This window comes from Habropoda laboriosa, unplaced genomic scaffold, assembly GCF_001263275.1.
Source record: "Habropoda laboriosa isolate 0110345459 unplaced genomic scaffold, ASM126327v1 scaffold57, whole genome shotgun sequence".
Classification (NCBI taxonomy): Eukaryota; Metazoa; Arthropoda; class Insecta; order Hymenoptera; family Apidae; genus Habropoda; species Habropoda laboriosa.
The window spans coordinates 2438251-2453342 of NW_017100229.1; the positions used below are offsets into that span (position 1 = coordinate 2438251).

At 46.1% G+C, this 15092-nt stretch overlaps 1 protein-coding gene across 1 annotated transcript in view; it reads left to right on the forward strand.

The window, feature by feature from the left end:
* The window catches only part of LOC108571454 (protein FAM214A), a 39869-nt gene extending 25656 nt beyond the window's left edge, over positions 1–14213 (forward strand). Inside the window, exons 2-9 of the mRNA XM_017933510.1 lie at positions 7625–7839; positions 7932–8152; positions 8229–8451; positions 9061–9226; positions 9601–12115; positions 12195–12489; positions 12750–12949; positions 13393–14213. Of these exons, the coding sequence (XP_017788999.1) occupies positions 7627–7839; positions 7932–8152; positions 8229–8451; positions 9061–9226; positions 9601–12115; positions 12195–12489; positions 12750–12949; positions 13393–13561 (4002 nt within the window). The 5' untranslated portion in view covers positions 7625–7626 and the 3' untranslated portion in view covers positions 13562–14213. The remainder of the gene's footprint in view (positions 1–7624; positions 7840–7931; positions 8153–8228; positions 8452–9060; positions 9227–9600; positions 12116–12194; positions 12490–12749; positions 12950–13392) is intronic.
* The last annotated feature ends 879 nt before the right edge of the window (positions 14214–15092 follow it).

Here is a 15092-nt window from a genome sequence, read left to right on the forward strand (position 1 = left end):
AAATCCTACTCGAAGTCACTTCTCTTCGAACCCACGTAACATTTTTAATCTTTCTATTTTCGCAAAAATTCTTTCTGCACCTTGTTCTACACACCTCAACCTACCAGACAGCCTAGCAAAATTTGCATAATTCTTACCGAAAGGTAGCGGACTACCCCTTCGATCACCCGTGGTAGATCTCGAGCGGAGTCGATGCGTTCAAGATGGTTCGTAGCTCCGGAGGATTTTTGTAGTCCCTTTAAATTTGTTGTTGTGTCACGTCCGCAGCACGGGCCTGTATTCCCTGCTGCACGTGACGAAAGAAAACAAGGTGCAGTCCGGCCGGTGCAGCGGGTTCTAGGTATCCTGAACGGTTAGTACGTCTTTAGGGCCGAGCTGTGTGCTCGCTGCAGCTTGGATGCAATCAATGGAAACGCGGTCTGCCTCGTTGACAGTCCATTTCTCGGTCCGTTATTCCCCTTAAAAGGGATTACAGATTTTCGCAACAACCGAACTCTCGCCCGTGGGTCTCTTCGATCGATTCTACGTAAGAAAAACCAGTCTCCATTGTCTGCTGGCGAAGTATCGAAAGAGGAACGTACTCGCGATCGTTTAACCAACGCTTGATCACCTTTGTCGTTACGAAACTGTGTCAAACTGCAAGAGGTGGAATTAATTCCGTTTGTTCGACGGTGTGTACCTCTTGTTTCGTTCATCTCCAGGTTAAATTCACCGCGAGATTTCACTGGAAATGTAGGTCTCCTCGCGACAAGACGAGGTGCAGAGCAGAGGCAGCGCGGAGGAAAACGTGTCTCGCTTTTGCAACGTTCGGTGGATATCGTTTCTTCGAGACGTCGTTATTATCGTTATCGCTCGCGTGATTCTTTTCGTCAGTCTCTCCCTTCTGCCCGCTTTCGATTTTACACCACCGACTTCCCCGCGCGTTCTGTAATTACGCCTGGTGATCGGCCACGATTATCGTTGCACCGGGGAACAAAATGACGTCGCAAAAGTGGCCGGTTGCACAATAGCTCCGGTGGCCGCGCGGGAATTTATCGTCCGGAGCGGAGAAAAAAACACGAACGCGGCCTGTAGCAGCCTCGTAATTTATGTTATCGCATGGGAAGAGGAGATAACTGGCTTCGAACTTTGCGTAATGACCGTGAAACCGTCTTGGGAGGGGCGGGAGGGGATAAGAAGAAGCTCCCATGGCGAACGTGGAATCGAGAAAACGGGGGTATCGGACATTCGTGAAAATAATGCTAGAATTTGAGAAACGAGGTCAGTTCTCCGTTGTTCTCTCGATCGTATGATCAATATAGCAATTTATTCCAGTGAATAATCGAATCCGAGATTGCGAAACTGTTCCATTATCGGCAGTTTCTCTTATTTATTACGGATTCGTACTGCCTTCGCAGTTTATCAACCTTCTTCGTGTGTGTTTCTTCGACAGAGGATTTGAAAAATCGTGAGAGAAGAATTAACAATCTTATCGATAACGATTGAACCGCCCCTTCGATCGAGAATATAAAAAGATAGGAATTATGCAATACCTGCATAAGACGGTGGAAAAAAATAAATGGGTAAATAATGCCGAGAGATATCGCGTTGGAAGGTTTGTATGCAGAGGGCTTTTCGATTAATCAGCGAGGAGAATTCTCTTCTCCGTTCTCTCGCATACGTAATCAGAACCTCTCTTTGTCTCCGTTTGGCTTTTTTCGATGCCGCCAGGGTTCTTCAACATCCACGTTGGCAATTCCCCCGAAATCAGAGGGGTGGCTCGGCCACGTCTAGACGTACGAACCGACGACCCTTTTCTCCAAGGACGAAGGGACGATGAAAACGATTCGTTGCTCTCGCCAAACTTGCTCCAGCGTTATTCCTGCAGGAAAGATTAATCGTTCTACAAATAAATATCATCCTCGCAGATTTAACCTTTGAACAAAAGAACCTCTTAATTGGACTTTACACCATTATATACGCATCCTTCACCTGAAATTAAGCTCGACAGATATCTCTACAACGTAATTCCAACTCGATTTGTTTCGCCACGAGAGAAACGACGACATCAAAGGTAAAGGGTATTCTGTTCGAATCTCTTGGTCAGCACGGTCAACAAACGCTTCTTCTTGATTTCCTACGGCGATACAGCTTCTCGCGGAAATAAGAGAATCACCGTTTCCACTTCTTTCGAATCTCCCTGGTGGAGGTTGAGAGCTCGTCGACGCGTGACGTAGGAAGATTTATAGGATCGGTCCGCGAGTGGTTGGCAATCGTTACCCTTTTCAGCCTGGCGACTGATTGTACGGTACATATTCGGTTCGTGAATCGAACAGACACTCGAAGAAACTCTCTCATAACCGTAAAAGAGAATATCCTGTTTATCGTTGCCACAGCTACCTTCTTCAAACCGTTTCTGTCCTCGTCCAAACTAGAAAGCAACAGTCTTGCCCTAAAATTCGAGGCTACAGCGATCCGTTATCCTCGGGAAAGCTTGTTCGTCGGAGGAACGAGATGAAACGTCGTCGTCGCAGTTATTGTTCAGGTTTCTCGAGAACTTGGGCACGGGACGAAAGTGGTCCGGATTTTCTGGAATACAGGGAATAGAAGAGGCTTCCGCGGAGTAGCTAGATGATTTATTGTACGGGATGTGCGTGTCCAGAAGCGCGGCCAAGCTTATTGTGAGGCATGTTAACGAGCTAATTGGTAACGGGCCGGTGGCAACAGAAGACGGCCTCGTCCTGATCAATGATTTCCTTCATCGAGCGTGTAAACACGAGCGATTGCAGTGAGAAAAACTCCACTGTGCACCCGTGCATTATGCATCCGGTCAAGAGGTGATAAGCTCGCGTTCCTGCTACTCTTCTGGAGTCACGTTGCACTTGTCTAGATGAGTGATTTACGAAACGCCTTTGTCTTCGTTGGAAAAAACGGAAGAAATTTGCAGACTCAGGCATATCGCGACGATCGAATCACGCTGCGATTGGTCAGGAAAAGAATTCGTACCTACACATGTACCTGTATATACGCTTTATCGTTTCGTTGTTCTTCGTCTTTCTCTCGTAACCAAAGATGATTATCAGCCAGAGAAATATCCGCAGTTGTCTTTTTAATTCGCTCGTTTGCTTTTCTTTCCCCTGACTTATAATTACTCCGGGTAGACTCGTGAAAGATTCCTTTCGCTTGAATTTCGCGGAAAGCTTCCGGCCCGCGGTGCAAAATGAAAGGGAAACGCGAGGCGTGCACCGGCTTGGGTACCCTTCTTTGTGCTGTTTTGCTGCTTTTAGTTTGCACACGCGCCTGGAGAACGATGGAAATGAAACAACGAACCGGCTAGTGGATCCTCTGCATTTTTTATGCCAGCTTCCACCTGGTTGAAAAGAGAGAGAGAAAAAGTGAACCGTGGCTGGTTAAATCGCCGGACACATTTATTGCCCCTCGGCTGAGGAGGGAGGAAAAAAAGTTTAGCCGTTTCTCGTTAATGAAACGCTAACGATCCACGGTCGCTGAAACACGCTTTCTAATTCAACACCACCGGGGACGCAATAAGGCGTAATGACGTCGCAGACGTAACAGATTTTACTGTCGCCGAACGCACCATGGATTATCATAGCCGGGAACCTATAATTTCGCGTTTTATTCGCTCCCTGGCTTTAGCCGGATATCGCTGATTGGAACCAATTATTTCGGCAACCGCATGTTCCTTCGGTCTGTGTGCCTGTGACGGACGATTTCAACGAAACTCGTTTCGGTCAAGCTCGCTATGTCGTATCTTCGATAATTTATATTTCGATCGAATCAACAAGTGATTGTCGTATTTGTCCAGTTATTTACAAGCAGCGAGATCTTGACCCAGGACAAGCTGTCCGTGCTCGCGTTATCTACGCGTTGTGTCGAGAGATCATTTTGATAACGAAGACGAAGTCTCTCGGTTCAATTAACGCCGAAAAAAAAAAAAAAATGCTCTTGCTTAATAGAATTACCAGGCGACGCACGGAAGCCGTGTAATTCTGTTAACGCGTTTACACACGCGTTTCAACCGTAAATTTCACGCTTCGTTGTACCCTATATGCAGAGAAGTTAATGCGCACTTTGCGTTATTCGCGTTACTTCACCTAGAAATTCGCGATTTTAGATGGACCGGTCGTTCGAGGGAACAGAAACCGAGGCGAGTCTGTATATAAATAATTTAATCGGTAAATAGCATACTTTCTTCCCGATAGAACTCCCATCGAAATGTTACAATACACCGAAGAGAGAAACGAAAGCGTCTCCGCGTTATCATCAGTGGAAGGCAGTGCATAAAAGTCGCCAGTGTCTTTTCTATCAACAGCTCTCCTTCGATAATCTTTATCGTCTCGAAGTAACGTCGCTCGAACCTCTTCTTCGCGCTCTCCAACATCTTGTATATACGTACATTCGCGAATACTCTCTGGTAGCTTACTCGATGCCAAGATGCTCGAGCAATTTCGCTCTGCAACAGCCAAGCACCGCGTATCGTGATAATTGATAGTCGTTTAGTGACTAATTCTGGCTATCTGTTTGTCGGCTGGACTGCCTTGCAAAACCTTCCTTCCACTTCCAAGCTAAGAGTTCTCTCGGTTGGGGAACATCACAGCGAAGAATTTTGCAACGGTGTAACGAGCATTGTGTATCGAAAAGGCTCGCTCTTCTGCGCTTCCTTCTCCACTTTCTCTCTTTTTTTTCCTCTCCTTCCTCCATTGTATTCCGAGCGCAAACCAGCTATTCTTCCACGAGTTCCCAGGCTCTGGATCGAACGATGTTTATTGGGGAATGCGCGAAGGTCGGTGCAATTAAGCGGTAAAAAGACGATGATGATCGTCGTGATTTCGATTTAATTCGCGAAAGTGGCGCGGAAGGAGAGGACGATCGGGCGAAGGGAAGCGATTTGAGTCGCGAAAGTAACGTTGGATCGAACGATTTTCCTAGCCTGGTTGTTTACTCCCTGGCTGGATAATACAGGCGCCACGAAGCTGGTGTTTTCTCAGCTGGACCGTAGCCGGTGCATTCACACCGTCCTGCATCGGAAGCGCATCGCCCTTTCCCTCGGTCTCCCGCGACGCCTCGGCTACCTTCGGCGACCTCACTACCTTTTATTCTCCCCTTTTGCTTTCGCGAAGGTCTTCCCCGAGGTTCGAACGGTTTGCCATCGACCGATCGCCAACCGAAAACCCTTCTCGCTCTTGCTTTGATCGTGCCACCGGAGAGAGATCCACTTTGACGCGAAATTCGAAGCTCCTCGACCGTGCTGCATCTCGAACTTTGAATAAGATGCAGCAGGTGCTTTGAACCCTCGTGCGCGGGTACACGGCGCTAACGTAACTTGCAATCCTCTTTTCCGCTGTACTTTCGCTCTTATTTCAAATTAGACAGCACCGAAAGCGCGTAGCTGGAGAAAGTGCTGCGAACCTTGCGAGAGTATTTTTCAACGTTCTTCTCTCTTTCGTTGAAAGGAACTGGCGGATATACATATATCGCTCTCCGGAGAGCTTGGAAATATGACGACTCCTTTTCATCCTTGATCGATCTTCGGATTATGCGACGTAGGTTCGTCTGAGCAACGTTTAAGAAGCCGCGCCTGGCAGCTTAAGAATCGCTGTTTGCCAGGAATCACGGTTTCGTCTGCTGGTCAGCTGTTTACTGAATTTAGAGCGACTAATTATACGGGAAAACTCTGACAGTACCCGACGCTAACTGGATTTCAGCAACGGCTTATCCGCTGTTCCAGACTAGCGGACGATGCGATTAGAAGCGGTATAAAGCTACTTTTTTTTGTCCCTGATAAATTGTTCTGAGACCCTGATCACACTCGAGGCAATAGATAGCTATTTTATCGGAGAAAGATCTTAATTCGCCGAGCAATTTCCACGACCGCTATCGTAATAAAAATATAATTAGAAACTGATTAAAATTGACGTTTCTTTTCGTCGAATAAATCCTTCGTTAAATCGATCGTAAGGTGAAGCTGTTTTTTGAAAAATTGTTCGTTGTTCACGTGGAAACTGTATCTGTACGCCGAGGTTGCCTCTTAATCCTGACAGCGTCTCTCAAAGGACTCGGCGAAGGGTTGAACTTTTTGCGCATGACACCCGAGTGCGATCACCCTCGTGTGGAGCCCCACAAGCTCTCCCTCTCACACAGACCGTCGACACACGTGAAAGCCGCGCGCAGTTCTTTATTCAAATTCCTCATCGTGCGAACACACCAGCTCCTCCGCTCTCTGCAACTTTTCGCGTCGCCTAATCGCGAGTCGGGGCTAAAGTGCGGACTAATCGTCTCCTCCGCTTACCAAACTAACCGTACGCTTGGTGAAAGGGTGAAATTGTTACGGCGGGGGTTGAAAGTTTACCCGAGTGTTATCGTCTGCGAAATTTCTGCTCGACTTTTACCAATATCTTTTATTTCTGTTTTTCAACGTCGCAGTTCTTCTCTCTGCGATGTACATCTTCCACGATCGGACCAATTTCTCAAGATGGATATCGTCGAACAGCGACTTCTTCGCGATACGAAAGTTCGCTCGTTTATTTTCGTTGGCACACGTGCCAGGAATTGCAGTTAACCAGCAAGTTCTTCGAATTTTTACAAAATTTTAAAATACTCCATGTATCGAGAGATTTCGCCTGGCTGAACTGAACAGCCAGGAATAGCGATTGGCTCACGGTAGTTGGAAAGTAAGTATACGAAGGAGAACACTTTTGGGCAAGATATTTTTCTCTCTCTCTCGTCTGGTCCGGCGCAAGTTTACCGACGAAATTTTCCACGAGATCCGTTTGATCTTCGACTCGTGGAATTCTCAGGATTTTCCATCGGTCGAGAGATACATGTCTGAACCGAACGATTCCAGCGTGTTCGTTACTCTCGAACGTTGAAGCGCACGGAGGAAAGCAGCGTGGAAGCCAATCCGGTTGGTCGCTTTCGCCGCATATGGCGGCGGGCAAAGTTATAAATAATGCCCATCGCCCTCCTGCGTATTCACCTTTACATAATGACCGACAGAAGACGGACGACGGACGACGAAATCTCGGATCGGATGTCAGGTCGAAAAGAAACGAGAAAACCGTACGAAAGCCTGTCCGTCATATCTCGCTACCTTACAAGTGCGATTTTCAGCTCGTCTGACTTTCGCCCCAGCCGTTTAGAATTTCGAGAATTCCGCGAATCGAAGCTCAATCGAGCTAAATGAATCGGCCAAACAGGAAGTGTATGGAAGAAAAAACAAGCGTAGAGGTTTTATTTAGTCACGTTGTGATTCACGAAGAGATGACGCATAAGGTCTCCGTGACAAATGTGCCCGGAACGAGGAGCAAAGTTCGTTTCACCGATAAAGACGTGAGAAAAAGTACCCAGGTTTCGAGGTATGATCTGTCGCGTTTGAGATTAACGATAACGGAGTTCGTGCGCGCATCGTTCCAGTTTTCATTCCCCTGAGAGCGCCTCTCGAAAATGTCGACGATCCTGTTGCAGTGCGTTGGAAATTGCTTCCACAGAAGGAGAGCGCGCACAGGTTCGTGTTCTCTGCTAATCCCTGTCCAACTTCGATCGTCGATCGTTTCGTACCGTTTCGATTTCCCGCCTTCCTCGGTATCCTTTTATCGTAAGTGTTTCTTCAATTTTTTCGTTGCAGGCATGCACTGCTTAGGTGCGGTGACAGGAGGCATTCCCAGCCCAAATGGGGTTGGCGGTCGGGGTGGCATTCTTAGCGTGTTCCGAGCCCTTGGAGTTCTTGTGTGCGAAGGGAGGATTCAGGGCCCTCCACGTGGCTACAAAGAGGGCCCACACTGCGCAGCGCCTATGCAGGCGGCGCCTAAAGACCACGTGTGCGATGAAGATAATTACTTGGTAACAAAATTCTTCAACGAAATATTCTACTAACGAACTTTTCCGCAAGATTTCTCCTTTTCATCCGTGTCTCTTGAACGCGATCTGTGCAGTGTGATCGATATCTTGTGCTCGTTCGGGAGATCGCGGACCGTATAGCGATTGGCTCGTTCCTCTGCATCGAGGTAGTCCTTTGCAGCGATTGTCCGTGTGGCTCGACCAAATCCACGAACAAGAATCCGATCAGCACCGTGCCGTCCTTATCGATCTCGCCATGGCAACACGCGTCGGAGATGTTGCTGGAGTACTGGTGCATCTGCATCGTTTCCAGCAAGTGAGTCTTTGTTAACGAGAATCCTTGCGAAAATGTCCTGGTGTAAACGTTTGTCGTATTGATTAACGATTCATAGGAGCCCAGAGACCATGAATTACTACGGGCTGTATCAGGCAGTCCGTTCACGGCTACACTTCAGCCAGGTCGCCGCTTGGTGGTCCAGAAGCAATGGCGCCGATCCTAGTTACATTGCAACCAGGGTGGTACCTTATAACGAGGAGAACCTAAGGAAGTTCCGGGAAGCACCCGTGGAGCATACGTTCCCCTTGGCTGGCAATGGCGATGGAAATTCCATCAAGGTAAGAACACAGTTCTATTCACTTTTCACCATCCTTTGGAATTACCTAAAAAACAATAAAGAGAAAGAAAAAAAATGAAAAAGAAAATCAGGAACATTGTCATCCATTGGAAAGTGAACAAATTATTTCCAATTTCCATCGTCTTGTTGTTTCATTTGTTTTGTTTTCTTTTCGGACGATCTGCAGCATGATTGATTCGTTGAATAACATGCATAATATACAGAAAAAGTCTCGCTTTGCTAATTGTCTATTCGCGTTAAAACGTTTATGAAAGCTCGTTTGGATGAAGATAGACGCGCTTAATCGATCCAAGGGATTCTCTGGCAAGCCACAGCTCGCGGGGAACGCTCGAAATGACGCGTTTGACTCGCGATAAAGGCGAGGTCAATGTTCCTCGAGCCGTCCATGTAATTTCTGCATGGTGGTTCGCTCTGTTCGGTCCACTCGTTACACGGAGTACCTTCCACGGTTCTATTCTGGTGGTTCGAGGACACTAACGAATGCCTACTTTTAACCAGCAGATGAGTCACACCGGCTACCCAATCTCGTTCGAGAGTACCGTCACTGCAATTTAATGGAGCTGAAGAGGATTTCTCGTGTAAATTTTAGGTCACCGTGTGGGCACTGCCGAGGATGGAGGAGGTGCCGATTCTCACCTGCCCGATGCACCCAATCAAAGAGAAAGACGAGGAGGGTGTCGCGAGGGCTTTGACACCCACCAAGGCGATCACGGTTCCCAGCGGCCCGCAAAATCCCGAGGGCCTCGTTTTGCCTGGTAATTGAAGGGAATCGGATTCGAACGACGTGATATTTCGACGTTTCGAGTATCACCTTCATGTGTCTGAATTTGTGTTCATTCTGGTACTCATCTGATCTATCATTCTTTTTACCTTTTACGTTACAACCATTATCTTTTTTTTTTTTTTTTTTTTTCTACATCTATGTCTCTCTCTCTCTCTCTCTCTCTCTCTCTCTCTCTTTTTCTCTGTGCCCGTTTTTAATTAGTCAGCTTATGAGCAGTATCTTTTCAATGTCTCTTTGTTAAAATAAGTTAATAGTAATAAATTAGCGAAGCTGATGCTCGAAGGATTATTTAATTAAGAACGAATCCTGAATGCGCCGCGAAACAAATGTGATTTTCTGGAACAGCTTTGGTGGACGACAGACTGCAAACACCGTGCAACAAGCCAGGGAAACACCATTGTCCGTGCGAGGAGGAGGATATTTCACCGCCGTCGCCGGCCATTCCGCGACAGAATCGCGAGAGGAAACGTCGTAGGTCTCTACCTTGCGGTCCCACGGATGCCAATAGCTGCGCGACAGTTCAATCTGCGCCTCTGCCCTCGGTGCAGGAAGCTGTGACGCACGAATCGAAGGACAATCACAGCTCGAGCTATCCGAAATGTTCCTCGGAGATCGCAAACAACCGTGTGGTGAAGCATGTGCAGAGCCAGAGCTGCAAACTCGAGGAGAACGCCATCAGGAATCGCAATAATCTGAACTCTGACAATCTGGAGCGCTGTTTCAAGACTCAGTTGAACATCGACGAACGAGAGGGGAACTTGGAGAAGCGTTACAAGCGAACGATCGAGGATCCGGAATTGAAGCTGATCCTGAACTACAAGGAGAAGCAGTGCAACTTGGAGAAGAAGCAGAAGGAGGCAGATATGAAGTTCACGGAGAAGAAAGGACTGTTCGAGAATCTGATACCCTTCAACTCCTCGCTACCTTGGTCTTTCGTCGAGTCGTGGAACAATGGTAACGGGAATTGGAAGTGTGCTTTTCAGAATCTGCGCGGAACCAAGGAGGGTTATTTCAACGACTTCGAGAGGACCTACAAGCCACCGGCGTGCAAAGATTCGAACGTGGTGATCAATCCGTTTAGGCAACCTAGTCCTTTTCACGAGTCAAATCCAGGCCCGTCGACGAATAATCGTTTGAAGCAGGCGTCCATGAACTTCCCCTGTACGGCCCACCAGAACTGTCCTAAATCCTCGAACAAGTTGTCCAATCCCGAAACGGTGCGTCCTGGACAGGAAGTGATGGAGTCTGAATTGGACTGTGGGGCCAACAATAAAACGAAATCGGGCAAAGATCTGAGCCAGTTGATCTCGAAGCTGTCGTTTCCCGATGACAAAGACAGGTCAAAGGAGGAAGGAGGTTTCCTCGATTGGTTCAGCAAGGTTCCCTGCAGAGTTCTAGGCGTGGCACCGAACAACGGCTACGTGGACACTAAGGTGAAGGCCACGAACTTGAAGAGTCAAGAGCAGCAACATGGAAACGAGGTGAGGTTCAAGAATTGCGACTTGGAATTGAGTCAGCAGGAGTTCGACGAGGTCCTGGCCGTCCTCAGAGACAGGACACCGTCTGAACGCAAGAGATCGAACGTCAGGACCGCGAGAAGGCGGGAAAGATTGGAGAAATCGGCGGAAAGTGGTACGGAGAAGTCTTTGATTAAGTACACGAATTTGGAGAACAACGAGTGCTCGACGAACAACATTGTGAACCGTTCGAAACCCTGCGAGGGTTGCAGCCACAAGCTATGCAGGAAGAACGACCAGCAATCTTTGGAGAAGACCAATTACGCTGAGATCTATGGCAATAAGAACACTTACAATCCCGCCCAGAAACGGGAGAAACTTGACGGAGGATCGAACGAGGATCTGCAAGCGATTAAATGCAATAACTCGGAGAAACGAACGAACGAGGCCGTAGACTCGTTGCAGAACATGTCGAACAAGGCGGATATATTATTGGGAGCAATTTTACGAACCAGCAAAGACCTACGGAACCTGTCCGATGTGTCGAATGGGACCAAGTCGAGGTCCGTGTTGTCAGCGTCTATCAGCGAGACGGAGAACGAACGGAACAACAACGTAGCTAACGAGAAGGTGCAACAGGAACAGAGAACTGTACTATCGGAGGACGAGAAATCTCTTCCTATGTCGTTGAACAAGGGGTTCAATCGATTCAGGCAGCTCTTCAAGAAGGAGCACGAGAAGAAAACGACCTCGACCGTGGAGGACAGTTCGCAGGATCCTGTCCAACAATCAGGTCAACGTTCGTACTCGTACAACAACGTCCAGCTGAATCTGCACGATCCAAAGAACCGGAGGGACAACAAGGTGAAGAGGAGGATAGACTTCTCGAACTTCAGCGAGGAAACGGAGAAACGTGAGGCGTGCCCCGACCCTTCAGAGCTTAGTACAAATGACGCACATCAAAACTCAAGAACCTATAGTACAAATTACAAGGAGGATAATGGCTACGACGACGTTGGGACGTCTATATGGCAGAACAGGTTGTATAGTACAAACGACGATGATAGCAGAGTGGAACATAAGGAGGAAGACGAAGGAACCAGGTCGATATTACGCAAGGATCCTGTTTCGAGTCCTGGCAAGAGTAGCGGTAGTTACTCGTCCGCCAAGATTCGAAACGGTGGAAAGGATAACGTCGGTACGGAAGAGGATGAAACTGTGGACAAGGCGGTACCGACCGCCGTTGAACAGGAACGATTTCGACGATCTCTGGAGAACGCAGCTTCGATGGTGTTCCATAGTAGAACCGGTTTACCGTTGACTTCTAGCCCGGCACCGTTGAGAAGAGGCAGCTGTTGCTTCGATTACGATAGCAGCTTGAATTCCGTCTCGTCGAAGAGAAGGTACGATAGAAATTCTAAACGCCCGATACGATTCTCGAAGGGAAGAGGATACTTATGCGAAGAGATTTTATTGTTCCAGCGCATTGTTCGAATTGAACACACCGCCGAGTCCAGGCGCAGTGTCGCTGGAGGAGACTGACAGAGAGACACCGAAGAGACGCTCGTCTTCTCGCAGCAGACCCCAGGGTCACGCTCTTCTAGGCAACTTCGAGGAATCAGCATTGAACGGTAGACTCGAACCAGTGTCGACGGTTCACGGTTTCACAGCGGAATTGGGCGCGAGTGGTTCCTTCTGTCCGAAACATCGAAAGCTTCCAGTCACTGTGTTCTTCTACACGCTCGGCGACAATGACAAAGTTTCTACGCCCTATCTCGTACGTACAATCAACGCATCCTCCTTTTACTTTCTTAGATATTATACATTTTGTTTTTTGATTTTTTCACTTTTACCAAGAACCACTAAGAATTAGTAATTTTTTTGTTGTTGTTGCCTCCAATTTTCTTGTATGTGTGTTTTTTTTTCTCTTTCTTTCATGATTTTTGAAGATTTTTTTCTTCTTTTTTGTTCTGTTTGAATTGTATATCTAGAGTTGTAACGGAACATTTGATGAAGTGCCTGTTACCTTTTGCATAGGCACATATTAATTTGGGCAAACGGGGCTACCAAGTACCAAGAAGCGGTACTATACAAGTAACGCTTCTCAATCCCTTGGGTACAGTCGTTAAGATGTTCGTAGTACTATACGATCTTTCTGATATGCCACCACGATCTCATACTTTTTTACGTCAGAGAACACTGCGGGACAAAACACTACGCTACCTCGTACATCTTAGGTGCGTACATCTCTATGTGTTCAAATTTTGTCCACTTTGTAAACTTTGAAATTTTAATTAACAAATCTACCGAAGAAGAGATACGCTTCTCTTCTCCATTGATTAAAGTTTTAAAGCTTTCATAACCAGTGTTCCTAGCAATAATCGAGGCTTCTCATTTCTAACTAACGAAATATATTCATTTTATCACTGTTACCACTTAGAAGCCACAATTATTGATATGTTTCTTTTTTCACGTCTATGAAATGTTCCTGGACTATTTGTTAGAATTTCTGCTATTCCACGTGTTGCTCGTTCCCCACGTTTTCCACGGCTAATCTCTAACCAAATGAAAAGCTTCAACGATCCTGCCTTCGAACCTATCTCCATCTTCAACTCTCCTGCATGCATGAGAATGTGCTCTGGTGAACGTGCAGCTGTTGAAACGAAACGTTTCGTTGCAGATTTATGTCTGGCAAGACTGGCCGGATTTACTTGCATACGGACATTCGTATGATTATTTGTCGCAAGTCCGACGTCGACACGGCGTCGGACTTCGGGTCAGAGTCACCAAAGGAACTGCAGAGCTACATCCACGGTCCTACCAACCCGAAATTCTCACCCAGGAGCTGAAGTACGTGGCTTTTTCCATGGGGTTGCTGCCCGTCGCTCCGCTCACCTAGTCCCATACACGCAGAGGTTTAACGGAGACCAGATTTTGGCGGGAAAAATTCCAAAAATTCCTAAATCATTTCTCAGGATTTCTTTTTGGGAGAGGAAAGATGTAGTATATTTTAAAGGAAAACAGAGTGGCCATTGATCGTTAGACTTTGTTTTTTTTTTTTTTGGAGAAGGTACCACAGTTGGAAGAGGAGAGGGTTTTTTTTTTGTTTTTTGATTTTTTGACAGAGAGAAGGAACGTTTGTTGAGAACGATCATTTCGAGAGGACATAAAGAAGGTTGTAAAATGAAAATGGCTAAGTCGAGAGAAAGATTTTTTGTAGTACAGTAAGATCGTTGTTTGCGAATGCAAGGTATAAGTTTAAAGGGTTTTGATAAGGTAGTCGTGTCTTTGAATGATTATCGCGAAAGAATGCGAGGGGGCAATTTAACCGTACGAAGGGTGAAAATTTCGTGGATGAGGGAGGATTCTTGAGAATAATATTTCGGAAGAGGCATACCAAGGGGAACATTGAGAGCCGCTTCGTTTTATTGTTTTAGCATCGATATATTTTCTGCTCGGTTAATCGGCTAATGTTTATTTTTTAAATACGAGAAACAAAAACGCGTGTGTCAGTGTTAGTTTGCGAAAGTTTTTCTTTTTTTTTCTTTTTTTTTTTTTTTTTTTTATCGTAGTTTCGTCGTTGGATTCGAAATCTGTTTTCTCTTAGTTGTATCGAAGCTGTTCGTTCATTTTCGTAGAAATTGTTCAATGTTTTGTTTTCGTTCGTTCGTCGCGTACTTGGTATTTCTTAGCGAGATTCGAATCGCTTTGAATTTTTGTCTTTCATTGTTACACGCGCGATCGAACGTTCATTTTTTCTCTCTCTCTCTCTCTGTGTGTTTACGTTTGGTTTTTTTCTTTTTTGAATTCGTGTCTTTGAAAAAGAAAGAAAAACAAAATGGAAACGAACAAGAAATAAGTTTCTAGCTTGGAAAGCTCGTCGATTTAGTCGCAAGTTGGACGATCTCCATGGAAGGCCATCTTCTCAGTTTATTGTTGTAAATATATAAGTCATGTGTAAAGTCGGATAAGAATTTTTTTAAAACGAGATGATACTGTCGTGTGTGTGTAGCACTCTACTGCGTTAAGCAAGATGAAGATGAAGAAGGAGAGGTGAAAAAAACCGGGGAAAACGATGGAAGGAGGAAAGGGAGAAGCAGAAACAAGTGATACGAGCATAGAAAATATCAAGAATCGGGTCTCTCGTTGACATTTAAATGGAATCCTCAAACTATTGTACAAAAGATTTACGAAGAAGAAGAAAAAAAGAGAACTATGTGATCTAGAAAATCGTTTAAAGTGTAATTTAAATAGATGCCATTTATCGATTCGTTGATATTTTCAGAAGAAGAAGAAAAGAAATTGAAAGACGATCGAAGACGTCGTTTATTTTATTAAAAAAAAAAGAAAAAAAAATGAAATGAAAGAAAAAGAGGGAGG